Below are 19,263 nucleotides of genomic sequence, written 5' to 3' on the forward strand. Positions count from 1 at the left end.
TTGTGTGATGCTGATAATGAACAATGCCGTCTTAATTTTCATAGGTTAGCGGCCCTGTTCTCCAATTCAGATGTGGAGGAGCTGCGAGACAAGAAGGACAAGATCAAGGGTCGTCTGTTCTGCAAGTTGATAACGTCATTGTCAGAGTCTTCTCCGGAGCCTGCAAGAGGGCACTTCTCCAGCTTGGCTGGCGTATATCGGTGTGGGAAGTGCGACAGGCTGGTGTTGCGGCAGTTGGGGGCCAAGATCCTGTGTAAGCCTTGTAACATGAAGATCGACCGCTATGGGAACATCCATGCTAGTCACACGAGGTGAGATGCGTTTTAACGCCAACAGTTCATCCAGTCGTAAAACTGAGCTGCGATATTTGACTTTTAGTCCACCTGCGAGTAAAAATGTTGCCAATGTTTGCTCTCCTTTACTCCTTGAGCTAGAAAGAATCACTCTTTTGGCAGCAGAGTGTTACAAACTTGTGGTGTTTTCATGTTTCTTAGGTAAGTTAGTGCACATTGGATCATTATTCATGTGAAGACAAGTGAATATGTACAGACAATCCTGACGCCAATAATGCTATGCAGGCTCGCACACTGCACACGAGTTAGCCGTGTGTGTTTGTGCGTTTAGGTATGTCGTCCGATCGCGTTCCCAACTTACTGGGATTTTACCGGATCTTTATGTACAAACTCCGAGCAATATGGATGTTTGAAAAGTTCATAAAATTAATATATGAACAAAAAAGCTTTTAGGATCAAAGTGATTGTAAATATCACTTGCATGACTACCAACACAATTCATGGAAGGGAATCTGAAGAAATGGATATGTCTGCTGAGTAGTACTTACATTCCTCATTTAGGCCTACACTTGAAGTGATGCACATTTCTGTACGTATACACACAAACAAATGTTTACAAGTTATTACTAGGGCTCGAATTTCCATGACATAGGCTATACTTGTCTCTATCTACAAATGTAAGTTAAACTGAACACATTCCTAGCTGTTGTGAACATTGTCACAGTTATTTTTGGTCATCATGTATGTATGTATGTATGTATATATATATATATTGAAACAGGAACGCCCGTACTTCAATTTTTCGGAGAGCATGAATAACGTCAAGGCGTGTTCGGCTCATGCTTAGAGAGTGAGAGAGAAGGGTAGTGAAATAAATTTATGATTAAAGTGGAACTTGCAGTTTATTCAAGAGATAAGCAAAGGAATTATATCACCTTTTACAGATGTATTGTGAGATTGCCCTTGAAGGTGTGGAGGCGACGTTGTTCAGCGGCGTCGGCATCGTCCTGCGTCGTTGGTGTTGTCTCAGCCCTGGACGTTGACGGCGACTCAAACCCGAGGCAGATCGTGCAGCGTGAAACAGTTGTTAAGGAGCGGTGAAATGAACTTCCGCACAGAATGTCAAGGGGATCTGGTGCGACATTTTTCTACCACACTGCGAATTAAGGCGAAGCACTTTTGAATAGTCTCCACAGTAAACAGTGTTGGACGCACTTTTGAAACAAAGATGAAATCAAAGTCACAGTCCGTGGGAATAATGCAGTAGGCACTATTGTACTTGAAATAATAAACAATGAAAGCAATCTGGAACCTTCCGAGATGCAATAATTAAGCACTTCGCTCAATCTCAAAAAAATTATTTAAATTCTTATGGATACAGTCTCTGCACTGTATGCAATGAGTTCAGCACGCACTCTCTCGTTAAAATAAATTAGAGCTTCTACGAATATAAAGAAACAGTTTATGACAGTCCAAGTTCTATTACGTCGTAATTTTCTCTGAGGCAAGGTTATCACTGAGGCGTAATTTTTGACAGTTTTATGAGGGGATTTGACATAGTCTTTGAATGAAATGAGGGTTGGCACAGTTTATGATAGGAGATATTAACACTTTTTTCACGCGGAGTGATAGACACAGCCTTTGAGGGGGGAAAAAGTAAACACTGTTCTTTACAAAATAACGTGATACTGTTCGTAAAAGAATTGTTCAGTTGCTAGGGCACAATTTTACGAGACAGCTAAACACGGTAGAGGAAACAACTACAGTACAGTTTCAAACATACTGTCTTTTTAAGTTCACAATCCACAAACGAAATACAATTGCACAGCCCTACAGACTGATAGAAACGAAAATAAGCTTTCGTTCACACGCAAAGTCAAAGTCCACGGAGAAGGCTTTCAACATTAACACTTTCGAACCCATGTACTCATCCGGACAGAGTAACGAACCGTATAGCGAGGTGACGATATGCTTGCTTGCACACACACACTGCATATTGCACACTGCTTTACTCCAGGCTGGCAACTCCCTTTTATTGCCGAAGGTCGGACGGCGCGCTTGCACATGTGGGCATCTAGAAAAATTTATATCTTGGCCATCCTTCCGCCGATTTACATGAAATTTTGGCTAGCAGCATTTATTGTTCAGGCCTACAAGGTGACGTTCTCGAAATTATGATATTACATTCCGTTCATGATGAAATGCCATAGAACAAGAGAGAACCTTCGGTGTGACGTCACCTGGCCTTGGCTGGCACTCTGGAGCAGTGCTAGCTTGCACGCTGTCTCCCACAATGCCTGCACGCTCGGCGCATGTTTTGAATGCATACAGCCAGATGTTAGAGAGTTCCTTTCAATAAATATATGAACGTGAATGCTCGCAGGGCCTTCCCGTTTCATCATATATGTATATACTTTATTTTAATATGTCATATTAAATCAAAATGGTAGAGAAGGCTAACTATGGTCGTATTATAATTGCTTTCGCCTTTGTCCAAGTAATATTCACATGCTTTGTGACGATAATGCGAAGTGATTTCATTCAAGTTTGGTTATTATTATGTTCCCAGATATGATGGAATTCCCCTCATTTTTTCCTTTTCAGATAGATTTAATTACCCCACTGAGTTCTATGATGCTGTCTTCTGCGTTTCTCCCACAGAAATAGGTTTTTCTTGTAGTTGACAGTGGAGGACAAAAGCGAATACTGAACAATCATATTGAGCATGTTCATACATACGAATGTAACTGTACGAAACAATGTGCGCTCAGCCTAAGGTATTCCTTGAGGTGGTGCAGCTCTTTTCAGCTAATAGCGCAGAGAAGGCCAGGAGGAAGAGATAAGTAGAGTTGATATATCCATGCAAACAAGAGAGTGAATGTGTCAACAGCAAGACTCTTATGGATCTCATTGTATAACTCAGTGAGTGTACTGATTGTGACCAGTTGTCAATACAGATCCAGAAGGAAATTTATTACTTATAACTCAGAAACTTGTAGAACCCACATCCTCATCTCTGAAAAGCCTGTCTCAGTGCAATTATACTCTGTTCAATTTGCATCTGTGTGATGCCTCCATTATCATTGCAATTTCTCCAGCTACAACTTACAGACTGTAAAAATATTTTGTATTTTTTTTTTAAAAAGAGAAAAATCTGTATAATACAGTTATAACAAGACTGAACTCGGCAAGGCTGGTTTATCGTGTGCACCTTTATTTCATTCGGGCTTAACTGCCTTTGTAGCTTAAAGTATGCTGATTATTTGCTCAGAAATAATGGCGTCTTGGTTAAAAGTTTCAGACAAACTTAGCAAATGAAAGGGAGCTCGGAGGGGGGGGGGTGTAAATCTTTTAACTGTCGTTAAATGGAAATTTGTGGTGGGCATATTTTGAATATTCTGTACTTGATGATCTTGTATTTTATTTGTAACCAGCGTTTCTAGTCCGGATGTTACAAATGGTATGAAATACTGTTTATATAATGTTAATTTAGTTTTCTTGGGTACTTTATCATCCCATAAAAGCTCTCGGACTTAATGATAAAATGTTGTACCTTTACTTAGTCTGTTATTAATTTCAGGGTTGATTTCATTTCTTCCATTAATAATGCTACCCAGATATGTAAACTGTAAATGTAAGAGACAAGATAGTAAGATCCAAGCAGCAGAAATTAAATTTTTAAGAACATCGGTTAAAAAGACAAGAAGAGATAGAATTCAAAATATTAAAATCATAGAAGAGCTAAATATAGAACCATTAGTACAGAACATGAACATGTTGTTATTTGCAGATGATATTGTGATTTGGGGAGAAGACGACAGGAAGGTTCAAGAACAGTTGGATGTGGTGAATGGGAAAATAGAAGAATGTGGGTTGAAAGTAAGTGTAGAGAAGGGTAAAACCCTTGTTAAGACTAGAGGGGAGAAGGAAGGGAAAGGTCAATTAGACTTGCAGACAAGCCTCTGGAAGTAGTGGAAACATTTAAATACCTGAGAAGTGAATTAATGGAGAATGCTCGACTGGATGCTGAAATTAGTAAGAGGATTCAAGCTGGAAGTTGTTTATATCATAGTGTAAGAAACATGTTATGGGACAAAGATGTGCCAATGGAAGCAAAGGATACTATGTACAAGATGTATTACGTACCCATAACTACTTACGGGGCAGAAACTTGGACAATGACAAAGAAGGATGAGAGTCGAATACAGGCAGCCGAAATGAAGTTCTTGAGGAGTATGATACAGAAGAGTAGAAGAGACAAAATAAGGAATGAAAAAATCTGGGAAGAGATTGGAGTGGAAAAAATGAATGATAGAATAGAGAAGAGCCGACTAAGATGGTTTGGGCACATAAAGCGAATGAGTGATGAAAGAATGCCAAAAAAGGTGATGGAAATGCAAATCCAAGGAAGGAGATGCCGTGGACGACCACGATTGAGATGGACGGACACAATCCAACGCACTATTAAAGGAACAAACCTGGACTGGGACACAGTGTTGGAGGAGGAGTGGTGGAAAGACCGCAGAAAATGGAGAGGAACCATATTTGCGCCTACCTGGCTACAGCTGGATAAAGGGAAATGATGATGATGATGATGATGATGATGATGAGTACAGAACATACAGAAAGCAAGACCGAAATGGTTCGAACATGTAAAAAGAATGGGAAAGGAAAGGGTAGCAAGAAGGGAATTGGAAAGAGAAGTCAAAGGAAAGAGACCAGTTGGAAGACCAAGAAGAAGGTGGATGGATCAAATTTGGAAGGACATTAGAGAAGCTGGATTGGATGTGACGGAAGTATTGGAGCAGGAAAAGCGGAAGGACGGAAAGGAGTGGAGGAGGCTTGTTAACCAATATTTATTTTCAGGATTGATATTCAGGATATATGTGGATGAAATTATTTAGTGCCTGGCTGAGTGGCTCAGACGGTTAAGGTGTTGATGATAGAAGTTTTGCAAGGTTCAATGGGATTTAAAGTTCCTGAAAGAAATATTTATTTTCAGGATTGATATTCAGGATATATGTGGATGAAATTATTTAGTGCCTGGCTGAGTGGCTCAGACGGTTGAGGTGTTGGCTTTCTGACCCCATCTTGGCAGGTTCAATCCTGGCTCAGTCTGGTGGTATTTGAAGGTGCTCAAATACGTCAGCCTCGTGACGGTAATTTTACTGGCACGTAAAAAAACTCCTGCAGGACTAAATTCTGGCACCTCAGCATCTCCGAAAACCGTTAAAAAAGGTATAGTTTATTCCATGTTAAGAAAACAGTATTGCTCTTATGGACATACAAGAAGTGAATATCCCCCTCTGAGACACCCATAATTCCTCGTGATTAAGGGATATTGTACTGTACTTTGTAATTTATTATGAAAGCTAGACAAAAAGCATGATGCATTTTTTCCCCTGAGTTATTAAAATAACTACATAAAATTTTATTTTTCATAAATACATTTGTAGGGAGGAAGCACAATGGCGGGAACAGCCATCACCTTCCTTCATTTTCCTTCTTCTGTGCTGCTCTGGAACAAGCCTCATGTAGTCTGCTGGCAGCTCACTTCTGTAGTGAAGTAGTGAAGTCATCTATTATTATTATTATTATTATTATTATTATTATTATTATTATTATTATTATTATTATTATTATTATTATTATATTTGCCTTTATTTGTAGTGGCGAAGTTAGGACTCGTGGTCCTCTCTTACACTTACAGTATTTATTTGTTACCTGTGTGTTTTTAGGCTTTAAATCAGTGTGTCTTGTGTTACATGAGAGTTATGCAATAAGCCTACGTGTTTGATTTCTTTCTTTAACATTAATACTATTATCTTTGGTAGTCACAAACAGTCCTTATTTGCTCCGTCTGTTTTCTAGCCTCCGTTGCATAGAAAAAATTAACATATGCAATTAAATGCATCCCTCGCCCCTGGAGCCCATAAAAATTGTGTTTATTTTCACCCCCAATTTGCCTTACACTTCAGTGCTGAAATATTTTATGTGCCGTTGTTTACCTCTGATTCTCTGTACAAACCAAAAAAAGCCTGTGTAAACCCCCGTCCCTTTTAGTTCATAAAATTAACGTGTAGCTTACTTTCTTCCTATTTTTGTCTTGAACTTAAATACGGAATTTCACAAATTCATGTGCCGCTGTTTTCCCGTGATGGCATTGAGCAGAGCCGTTCGATATGGCAACCCTGTTGTCATAAGATCAATATTGTTTTCTTAACATGGAATGAGCTATAGTTAGTGGGACGTAAAATGAATAACATTATTATTAATTATTTAGTATTTATTAGTTTAATTGTCACTCTAACTTAATTTCATGAACTAATATACAAAAATCTAATATCAAAGAAGAGAACACATAAAAGAACGTAAATTACATCTTCATACTGAGGACAAGTTATGATTAAAACTAAACATCTAAAATATGCATCTAGGAGATTATAATACGAGACATGTTTTTTAAGTAAGTACAATTTTGATATAGAAAGAAAAGTAATGCAATTTTTATAACATTTTCCTTTTTATTTGTAAGCCTGTACCATAAACTACTTGTCATCGTAAGTTCCAAGCATATTAAGAAACTTGAATTGTGAAACCAATTTCTGAATTCCATCCTCATAGAAATCTGTCGCCTGATGTGCAAGTCACTGTGGCACGGTCGTTTTTAGGTCATCGTCGTATTGTGAAACCAGCTTGTGAATTCCATCCTCAGAGAAATCTGACACCTGATGTGCAAGCCACAGCGACACGGCTGTTTATAGGTCATCGTCTTAGTACTGACCTCGTAAATGCTTTTGTCAAGTGGAGGAATGAGTGGTAGTCCTAGGCACTAGGTCATCGAGACTTTTGAAATGGCAAAGCTGGTAGACGAGGTAACCCTTTCCCGTGGGGTTTAAAGAAACAAGGGAAACCACTGCCTTGTGGTGAAGAGGGATCTTCAAAGGCTAAGGGAGACAACCCCTACAGAAAACAGCAGGATTGGAGGCTTAGGTGGCAGTCCCACCAGCAAGCTCAGGTTGCTGTAGGCTAATAACTTGCGCAGCCTTAAATATACTATTAAAGAAACCGAAGTGAAACACAACCGGATGGATAATAACTTGAAGAGGTTAGCCAACAATAGGAACAGATGGAAGTGTTTCACAGAAGCCCTATGCTCCAGGAGGAGCAACAGGAAATAATGGAATGGAAATGGCGCTAGGTCAGGACTATACAGAGATTGACCAGATAGTTCCCAACCAGATGAAGTGATGGTGTCTCGGGTGAGGTCATACATTGTCGTGTGAGCATGCCACGCCGTTTGTTTTGGATTGCACAACGGAGTTATTCATAAGGTCTCGCAGTAAGTCACAGCATTTATTGTCACCCCAGTGCAAAAAAAATCCACAAGCTGCACAGCCTGCCTATCCCTAAACAGAGTGCACATCGAGATAAAATTGTTTTCTTGCACTTCACATTCTTGGGTGATGTTGAGTGTTTCCATTCCATGAATTGCTGTTTTGATTCCAGCGTAACATAAGCTAACCCGTTTTGTGTCTCTGGCGACAATTCAGCTTAGGTTCGCATTACCTTCGTTACTATACCAGTTAAGGTAAGTCAAAACACTGCGTATACGCTTGGTTTTGTACGTCTCCATAAGCATCCTCGGTTCTCAGCGTGAGCACAACTTCCAATAATGTAAGCATCTTGCCACAATTTCGTATCGTCCCTGCTCTGGCAAACTAACGAATCTGCAAATTGTCAAAAGGTTAGGAGAGCTGAAAGAAGTTGTGATTACTCATGTGAAATCAATTTTTATATTTAATTATTGGTTTTATGTGTTAGGCATACAGAAGGAGCTGCAGATGTGAGACTTTGTCAGAGGGTAGACAATATATAAATAACAATATCTAGACCAGAACTTCAGGCCTACAGATTCCTTAGTTTGTCAGTTTCACTAGTTTGCCAGAGTTTGGACGATATGGAATACTCCTTGTAATCTGAGGCTACTCGTAATGTAATGGATCCGGTTTTTCAAACCTGTGAATCAACTTTTGCATCAAGTCTTCAGTATTGACAGACGGTCGCCCTCTTTGCTTCTCATCATGGACAATATTACGGCCTCCTTTAAATGCTCCAACCCATTTTCTTACTATTCCTTCTCTCATTGTGTGGTCTCCCTACACTCGACTAATTTGCCAATGAATTTCAGCAGCTTTCACATCTTTAGCATTTAGAAAACTCATCACCGCATGTACTTCACTCTCAGTAGGACCATTAATTGTCAGAGGCATTTTCAATACGCACAAGCGTAAATACAGATGAATGCTTCCGTAATGGCGTTTGTGGCTAGCCTACAGATGTACTGAACATATTGAGTGCACATGCACCGAATGACAACCGAAGCTCTGTAGCAGCCATATTTTAAAAACAGTACTTAAAAACCTGAGGAAGGCAACGGGAAACCACCTCAATTAATTTTCCCTAGTAATCACCATGGCTATGCTTGCAGCTAAATTAGTATCCGGAGTAAGCTCCTCAATCGGATCTCTGGGAGGGGCAGATACAAGCACAGCAATAGAAAGACTGAAATATCAAGATAGAATCAAGATTGGAACTTGGAATGTGAAGACGATGAGCCAGGCGGGAAAGATCCACAATGCAATAAAGGAGATGACAAGAATGAAAATAGATATTCTAGGAGTAAGCAAAATGCGATGGCCAGGATCTGGAACCATCAACATAGACGAGCACCGAGTTTGCTACTCGGGTACAGACAATGGTATGCATGAACATGGGGTAGGAATCATACTGAATAAAAGAATAGCCAAGTGTGTTGACAACGTTATTCCAGTCTCATCACGTGTTATGTTAGTTCAAATCAAAGCAAGGCCAGTTGACTTAAATATTATTCAAGTCTACGCTCCTACTGCAGACAAACCAGATGAGGAAGTCGAACATTTCTATAATAGCATAAACCATATCCTGAACAAGCTAAAAAGAGAAGACCTCAACATAGTCATGGGCGACTTTAATGCAAAACTTGGGGCGGGAAGAACATCAAACGCCGTCGGACCCTTTGGTCTAGGAGACAGGAATGCTCGAGGAGATGAGTTGGAACTATTTGCAGAAACAAATCAGCTAGTGGTGATGAATACATGGTTTAAACTAACACCATGCAAGTTATACACATGGAAATCGCCCATGGACAAACGAGGACACATTGTGAGGAATCAGATTGATTTCATGATGGTGAACAAAAGATACAAAAGTGGTTGTACATCTGTCAGAACATATCCAGGAGCAGACATACAATCAGACCATGTCCCAGTGGTTGGAAATTTTAAGATCAGAATGAAATATGTTGTCCCCAAAACAGCACGGAAATACGACTTGAGAAAATTGAAAGATGCTACCATACAGCGGACAGTCAAGACAGCTCTAAACAATAAATTGATTGACAATTGTGACAATGTTAATGAAAAACTCACACACCTACAAGAAGTGATAAAAGGAGTAAAAGAAGAGAATTTGAGACCCTTTCTTCCATAAGCCCCATTAATATTGATAGCTCCCCATCGAATTCCATTTTGTTCGCCAAGTTGTTTCCAAGGAGTCCCTCGCCTGTCAAATGGGAGTGGGACACGCAAGCCTTCCCACAGTGGCAAGGTCACGTGGTTCGCAGGAGAGGTTTACTTTAAATAGTGATACTTCAGTTTATACTTTAGGTTGTAAAGATTTAATATGTTTAAATGAGGGCATTTCAGTTTTTATACTGCCAGGATATAGCATATTAAAATGTAAATTGTTGAAATTCTTACTATGCGAAATTGTTGAAATTATATTGCAAATTACAACTCATTTATATACATGAAGTGGACAAGTGTAAGAAAGGGCCAGGAGCCCTAACTTCACCACAATAAAGTCGCTTTATTAATAATAACAAAATGAGAAGGAGAAGTTGTTTGTATTTATTGTATATGCTGTAATTATTCCTGTTGTAAATATTTGTAGATGTTTGGTTCATGTTTGTGGGTTACTGTAGTCACGTCCTAGTTCGTGAACCATTGGCAACGGCTGAGTGGCCTAGTAAGTGGTCCTGAGAGTCGGGATACCAGTTGCTATGGAATGGGAGTGGGCATCTCGGACATACTCTGAGTTATGGCCCTCCTTGTGCTCAGGCGGCTAGGACTATACAATTCACCGGTGGTCCATAACCCGTTAGAGGAGAGATCCTCACTTGGACTATGTGCAAGTAGGGCAGCATCCTGCTTCATGAATTTACCGAGCTCAGAACACTTTAAGCAAGCCTCGGACCTATGGGAGTAATGGAGTCCCACTCCCATTTGACAGGCGAGGGACTCCTTGGAAACAACTTGGCGAACAAAATGGAATTCGATGGGGAGCTATCAATATTAATGGGGCTTATGGAAGAAAGAAGGTAGAACTGGCTGAGTCAGCAAAGAGGATGCATCTGGATGTGCTAGGAGTAAGTGATATTCGGGTAAAGGGAGATAATGAGGAAGAGATAGAAGATTATAAAGTGTACTTGATGGGTGTTAGAAAGGGAAGGGCAGAGTCTGGGGTAGGGCTCTTTATCAGGAAAACCATTGCACGCAACATAGTTTCTGTTAGGCATGTAAATGAGCGAATGATGTGGGTAGATCTGTCAGTGGGAGGAATTATAGTGCTATTAAAACAATGTGCGTGTTCTGACAGTTCGCAGCACGTGGCGCTGAACAAAGGAGTGGGAGCGCTGTGTTGCCACATGATCCGGCAGGAGTTACTACATCACAGTCAACAGCTCTCGTTCTGCGCTAGGCTCTGCGGAAAATAATATACATTAACAGTGATCATGAAAGAGTTAGAAAAACGTTAAATATCGTTGCTATTATTCCAAGATGGCTCAGCAGTGATTTTATCAGCTCAAATATCGTAAGACAAACTCCTCATTCCCCTTCCTCATAGGCTTTAATGAGTCGGGTTTTGCCCGGTGTTGATAACCTGTCATGTGATGGTCCAATTACATCCACTCCCTCTCTTTTCCCTTCTTCCCAAGGCTCCTTTTCTTTCTTTTCTTTTTCTTTCCCTATTCTAATTACTGTAGCTTGAGAAATGTTAAAGCTGCTGCTGTTCTTTCTACAACTTTGTTAACGTCTGTCGGTGGGCCTCCATTTTTCCCTTCAGCCTCAAAATATTCCCGTAAGGCACATACCATATCGCGAGCTTGACCACGAATAGCGAAGCCATACCTCCCCATTACGCTTGCCTTTTTTCTAGGTGAATGAATTCTAGGTCGCCCTCGTTGTTTGGCGGCGCTCTGAACGGGTTGCAACATTTTGAGTTCAGTAAATGAGACGGTGTTAAAATTACACTATACTACACAATACTATAATTTACACTACACTAGAATGCCAGCCACGATAACGATATACTTATTAACACGAACACAATAGCACTATAATATTTAGTTGATTTAAAAAAACACACTATACAGACAATGATATCTCTGAGTAGACATTGTTAGCCCAGCCACATGTACTACGGTATACTATATTGGCAACGTGGAACTCGGACCGACCGCCTCACGAAGCTTTCAGACAGCGGGGGTAGGAAAAGGGAGAGTGCATGCCGAGCTGGGATTGGCTGAAATGGGAGGCGTGTACTGGTTGCCATAGTAACTGCCACCTCCTACTACCACGCTGAGAGCTGTCAGAACACGCACATTGTTTTAATAGCACTATAGGACAAGAATTGTGTCCGTGTATTCACCATGTGAGGGTGCAGATGAGGATGAAGTTGACAAGTTTTATGAAGCATTGAGTGACATCGTGGTCAGGGTGAACAGCAAGGATAGAATAGTGCTAATGGGCGATTTCAATGCGAGAGTTGGGAATAGAACTGAAGGATACGAAAGGGTGATTGGTAAATGTGGGGAAGATATGGAAGCTAATGGGAATTGGAAGCGTTTGCTGGACTTCTGTACTAATTGTTACGAATACATTCTTCAAGCATAAGGCTATTCACCGCTACACATGGGAGGCTAGGGGTACCAAGTCCATAATAGACTATATCTTAACAGACTTTGAATTCAGGAAATCTGTTAGGAATGTACAAGTTTTTCGTGGATTTTTCAATGATACAGACCACTGTCTGATCTGTAGTGAACTAAGTATCTCTAGGCCTAGGGTAGAGAAAGTGAAATCTTTCTGCAAACGAATAAGGGTAGAAAATCTCCAGGACGAGGAAATTAGACGGAAGTACATGGATATGATTAGTGAGAAGTTTCGGACAGTAAGCAGGTTCAGGGTATAGAAAGTGAATGGGTGGCATACAGGGTTGCTGTAGTAGAAACAGCAAGAGAATGCCTAGGAACAACTGTGTGTAAAGATGGGAAAAGGCGAACATCTTGGTGGAATGATGAAGTGAGAGCACCCTGTAAACGTAAAAAGAAGGCTTATTAGAAATGGCTCCAAACAAGGGCCGAGGCAGACAGGGATTGGTACGTAGATGAAAGAAACAGAGCGAAACAAATAGTTGTTGAATCCAAAAAGAAGTCATGGGAAGATTTTGGTAATAACTTGGAAAGGCTAGGGCAAGCAGCAGGGAAACCTTTCTGGACAGTAATAAAGAATCTTAGGAAGGGAGGGAAAAGTAAATGAACAGTGTTTTGAGTAATTCAGGTGAACTAATAATGGATCCCGAGGAATCACTGGAGTGGTGGAGGGAATATTTTAAACATCTTCTCAATGTAAATCATCCTGGTGGTGTTGCAATCAGCCAAGCTCATGGGGAGGAGGAAAATGATGTTGGTGAAATTATGCTTGAGTAAGTGGAAAGGACAGTAAATAAACTCCATTGTCATAAGGCAGCAGGATAGATGAAATTAGACCTGAAATGGTGAAGTATAGTGGGAAGGTAGGGATGAAATGGCTTCATAGAGTAGTAAAATTAGCGTGGAGTGTTGGTAAGGTACCTTCAGATTCGACTAAAGCAGTAATTGCACCTATCTATAAGCAAGGGAACAGGAAGGATTGCAACAATTATCGAGGTATCTCATTGATTAGTATACCAGGCAAAGTATTCACTGGCATCTTGGAAGGGAGGGTGCGATCAGTCGTTGAGAGGAAGTTGGATGAAAACCAGTGTGGTTTCAGACCACAGAGAGGCTGTCAGGATCAAATTTTCAGTATGCGCCAGGTAATTGAAAAATGCTACGAGAGGAATAGGCAGTTGTGTTTGTTTCGTAGATCTAGAGAAAGCATATGACAGGGTACCGAGGGAAAAGATGTTCGCCATACTGGGGTTCTATGGAATTAAAGGTAGATTATTAAAATCAATCAATGGCATTTATGTTGACAATTGGGCTTCAGTGAGAATTGATGGTAGAATGAGTTCTTGGTTCAGGGTACTTACAGGAGTTAGACAAGGCTCTAATCTTTCACCTTTGCTGTTCGTAGTTTACATGGATCATCTGCTGAAAGGTATAAAATGGCAGGGAGGGATTCAGTTAGGTGGAAATGTAGTAAGCAGTTTGGCCTATGTTGACAACTTGGTCTTAATGGCAGACTGTGCCGAAAGCCTGCAGTCTAATATCTTGGAACTTGAAAATAGGTGCAATGAGTATGGTATGAAAATTAGCCCCTCGAAGACTAAATTGATGTCAGTAGGTAAAAAATTCAACAGAATTGAATGCCAGATTGGTGATACAAAGCTAGAACAGGTCGATAATTTCAAGTTTTTAGGTTGTGTGTTCTCCCAGGATGGTAATATAGTAAGTGAGATTGAATCAAGGTGTAGTAAGAAGGAAGAAGGAAGTCAGCTCCCAGACGAAACTATCTTTACATCGGTCTGTTTTCAGACCAACTTTGCTTTACGGGAGGGAAAGCTGGGTGGACTCAGGATATCTTATTCATAAGTTAGAAGTAACAGGCCTGAAAGTAGCAAGAATGATAGCTGGTACAAACAGGTGGGAACAATGGCAATGAGGAGGTAAAGGCTAATTTAGGAATGAACTCGATGGATGAAGCTGTACGCATAAACCGGCTTCGGTGGTGGGGTCATGTGAGGCGAATGGAGGAGGATAGGTTACCTAGGAGAATAATGGACTCTGTTATGGAGGGTAAGAGAAGCAGAGGGAGACCAAGACGACGATGGTTAGACTCGGTTTCTAACGATTTAAAGATAAGTGGTATAGAACTAAATGAGGCCACAACACTAGTTGCAAATCGGGGATTGTGGCGATGTTTAGTAAATTCTCAGAGGCTTGCAGACTGAATGCTGAAATGCATAACAGTCTATAATGATAATGTATGTATGTATGTAGTAAAATATCACGGTAACAAATGGCAGTATAGTGAAATATTCGGAATAGCAAAGCTATATTTGGGCCCCGTCCCTTTTCCCAATTTAATGTGTGAATATTTCATTTTAATGAATTTCAAACTTTCAGTATAACAAATTAAAATTTAGCCCCTTTGCCTATATTTGACTTGTTTTCAAAATATAAATGCTGGGCATATCGCACAGCACGTTCCTATGCAGCACAACCACTGTCACACCACAGAGGTGAAATATCAGGGGACGGTAAGCAAACCACATGTGAAGATTGTGACACGTTCCTTGTTTTTCATTTAGTTTTGGAGTACATCATTATGTAGGGTTAATTTCTTGTAAATAAAACACAAATTAAAGCCAATGTGGTGTTTTTAATAACACTTAAAATTGGGTCGCGCAAATGTTTGGTTTGATTATTCAGTTACAATTTATATACAGTACATTATTATTATTATTATTATTTTTTTTTTTTTTATTTTTTTATTCAGTCGATATGGTAGCCATCTTCTGTACATGTACTGTATGTGATTGGTGAAACAGGACATCGATTTAAAATTAACCAATAAGCTTCGCTCATCTTCCAATGCAAGAAGTCACACTGTTGGCTGGGTAGGAGCGCAAAGTTTACAATCAACCAATGAACATTACGATACCACATCTCTACCATACTACTTTTGTTTATTTTTTTGTACATTGGAACCTCGATTCTCCGTTTTTGGAGGGACCTTGGAGAAAAAAACATACAACACGTTACGTTGGGGCCTGAAAATACTAAATGGATAAATGGTCACTGGGATAAAGTATAAATAACGAAGTTGGGCGCCACCCGCAAGAAATTTACAGGAAGAATTAATTCTGTAGAGCAAGAAGGAACTCCCTCTCCCAAGGCGACGGTCATCAGGCTGACGAGGCTCCACACTTGCTTTATAATCTTACCTGTTACTGTTTACTCCCGAAATTAAATTTGGGAGCATGACAGGTTCATCCTTACCCCCACCGATCAAAGATTTACTACACGTTTCACTCCATGACTTTACTCCTTAAAAAAAAATTTTAAAACTTGACAAACACCAACAATAATCATCACTTGATGAGACCAATTCACCTTTCCCGTTTACAAAAGAGAAACATACTAACATCTACAAACCACCAACAATAATTTGTTTCACTATATACATTTTATGACATACCTCCAGATAACAGTCCCACTGCACTGCCTACTGCTACAGAAGAAAAACCCTTATCTAGTAAAGATCAGTACGACGACTTTCTCTATATATGGATACACCCTTCTTTACGAAGAGCATCCCTAACCTTATTTACGCTCCTCTTCATTGATGTCTTGAGTCATCCCAGCTTCCAGCACAGATTATTGTGACTCCTCACGTTTCTCCAACTGAAGTACTGCATACTCTGCCGACGATTTCCTTTAGCAAGAATTAGCTCTGTGCATGACCACACATCCACTCCAGAATGTACATTTGGTATGCACCACTACACCCACTGTACATTATCTCATAGAAAAAGAATACAGAGTTTGAGTTACAAATAAACGCACTTGTTTGATGAACTTGTTTGATAATCGTGTGATTTTGATGTCTAAGAAATTTAAAGAGCTATTGATTTCATCTTCTTTAGTGAATTTAATGTTATTATCCAAATTGTTGAGGAAAGATAATATGTTATCACTGTTATTGATTTGTTTATCTATGATTGCTATGGTATCATCAACATAAAGATGCCAAAGACAGAGTCCGTTGATGTTATTGATAATCTTGCTGTGTTCGAGGTTATATATATCAGCTAATATTCCAGATAACGGGTCCCCCATCGCCAAACCTTCCTGTTTGTAAATTTTCTTATTGAAGGTGAAGTAATTGTTGTTTAAAACGAAACTAAGTAATTTCATTACGATTTTTTCACTCAATTAACACCACGTTTCTGGTTTCCGTTTACAGGTTCAACTGTCACACTTTCGTTTCGACTTGAATATCAATCAACCATACATCCTTCAAATGGTCCATAAAGGTCCTATTTAAACTTCGTTCTTCAACTTCGTATTTTTTGATCAAACTGAACCACATCACCGTATGCCATTGACTTTCGACTTATCTCTTGTAAACAAATATTGCTGGTCACATGACCATATTTCATTATTATTTTATTCCACATTTTTTATTAAATAAGATTTTTTATCGTCATTTTCGTTGTAACCGCTGGTCGGCCAACATAATTTTTTAACAATCCTATCACTCGTTCATGACAGACTGTTGCTTTGTTCATTTTAATTATAATAGAAGCTTTCTAATGTCAATATCACTATTACTTTCACCAATTGTATTTTTACTCACTCATTGTAATATCTTTATAACCAACTTCATTACAAGTCTTTTACCATATGTTAATTTTAGTTCAAGTCTCTCCAAGGTTTTTAAAAAAAAAATTGTTTTATTTCATGTCTATGTAAATCAGGTGCCTGTTTCTATTTTAAGGTTAAGATAATGGCTGATGATGCCTAAATTCAAGGCGAAACATGTACCATTTTAGTTAACATGCCAAAGTAAATCAACTTAGAGAAGACTTTTTGTATTGATTAGGTGGTGAATTCAATAAATTAACTTATTGTTATTATTCCATTCAAGTATCATCAATACGGATTAAGAATGATATTTATCACATGTAATAGCCACTCTTTTCCATGTTGCACAATTCTTGAGCAATCTACACTCTCATGCCATGGGCAGACTCTTACACAAATTAGTTACACCAATATAAAGATAAACAGATACAAAATTCCCCTATTACAAATTCTTCTAATAATGTTACGTTTTTACATTATAAATAAATAAAATTACATGTTTTTCATGACTTTATTATTATGAATTATTTAACGAAAATTTCCTAACCTAAAAATTGGGGATCATACACTTGTACTGTTACAGTCACACTATTTGTTGTGTAGGAACGCAAAGTTTATAATCAACCAATGAACATTACGATACCACGTCTCTACCATAATACTTTTATTTTTATGTACAGTGGAACCTCGATTCTCCGGTTTTGGTGGGACCCCGGATAAAAACATAAAGCACTGGAAAACGGAAAATCCAGGAAAGAATGGAAACCATCAACAGTTTGGCTAAATGTTACAAAAATGAAATATGTATAATTATAATCTTACAAACACTCCTAAACCAAACCAAACTACAGCCCCAATAAGCCTTCGCCTACCAAGCGACCACTGCTCAGTCCGAAGGCCCTGCAGATTACGAAGTGACGCATGGTCAGTGTGACGAATCCTGTCGGCCGTAATTCTTTGCTCTCTAGACTGGGATCGCCATCTGACCATTAGATAGCTCTACAAATTTTAGTGAAACATAGAAGAGTATGTATAGGCACTTTAAGGCAGAAGCAGGTTCTAAGAAGGACATTCCAGGAATCATTAATGAACGAAGGGGAGTGTGTATGCGAGGATCTTCAAAAGGCAGAAGTATTCAGTCAGCAGTATGTAAAGATTGTTGGTTACAACGATAATGTCCAGATAGGGGATGTGAGTAACACTAAAGAGGTATTAAAATTTACCTATGATAACAATGACATTTACAGTAAGATACAAACGTTGAACACTAGAAAAGCAGCTGGAATTGATAAGATTTCTGGGGATATACTAAAGGCAATGGGTTGGGATATAGTACCAAATCTGAAGTACTTATTTGATTATTGATTGCATGAAGGAACTTGACCAAATGAATGGAGAGTTGCTATAGTAGCCCCTGTGTACAAAGGAAAGGGTGATGGACATAAAGCTGAAAATTACAGGCCAGTCAGTTTGACAAGCATTGCATGTAAGCTTTGGGAAAGCATTCTTTCTGATTATATTAGACATGTTTGTGAAATTAATAACAGGTTTGACAGAAGGCAGTTTGGGTTTAGGAAAGGTTATTTGGCTGAAACTCAAGATAGAGCAGATATCCTGGATTCAGGAGGATAAGTTTACCGCATCACGATTGACCTATCTATGGCATTTGATAGGGGAGATCATGGGAGACTACTGGCAAAAATGAATGCAGTTGGACTAGAATAAAGAGTGACTGAATGGGTGGCTATATTTTTAGAAAATAGAACTCAGAGAATTAGAGTGGGTGGAGCTTCATCTGACCCTGTAATAATTAAGAGGGGAATTCCTCAACGCAGTATTATTGGACCTTTATGTTTTCTTATATATATATCAATGATATGTGTAAAGAAGTGGAATCAGAGATAAGGCTGTTTGCAGATAATGTTATTCTGTGCAGTGTAATAAATAAGTTACAAGATTGTGAGCAGCTGCAGGGTGATCTCGATAGCGTTTTGAGATGGACGGTGGACAATGGGATGATGATAAACGGGGTTAAAAGTCAGGTTGTGAGTTTCACAAATAGGAAAAGTCCTCTCAGTTTTAATTACTGTGTTGATGGGGTGAAAGTTCCTTTTGGGGATTCATTGTAAGTACCTAGGTGTTAATATAAGAAAGGACCTTCATTGGGGTAATCACATAAATATGATTGTTAATAAAGGGTACAGATCTCTGCACATGGTAATGAGGGTATTTAGGGGTTGTAGTAAGGATGTAAAGTAGAGGGCATATAAGTCTCTGGTAAGATCCCAACTAGAG

General features: G+C 39.3%; 1 protein-coding gene across 1 annotated transcript in view; it reads left to right on the top strand.

Moving 5' to 3' along the window:
- LOC136886492 (SANT and BTB domain regulator of class switch recombination) overlaps positions 1–19,263 on the top strand; it is a 299,987-nt gene that overhangs the window by 28,596 nt on the left and 252,128 nt on the right. The window contains exon 6 of the mRNA XM_067159307.2: positions 45–311. Coding sequence (XP_067015408.1) covers positions 45–311 — 267 coding nt within the window. The remainder of the gene's footprint in view (positions 1–44; positions 312–19,263) is intronic.

Source organism: Anabrus simplex, chromosome X (assembly GCF_040414725.1).
Source record: "Anabrus simplex isolate iqAnaSimp1 chromosome X, ASM4041472v1, whole genome shotgun sequence".
In the NCBI taxonomy this organism is placed as follows: domain Eukaryota; kingdom Metazoa; phylum Arthropoda; class Insecta; order Orthoptera; family Tettigoniidae; genus Anabrus; species Anabrus simplex.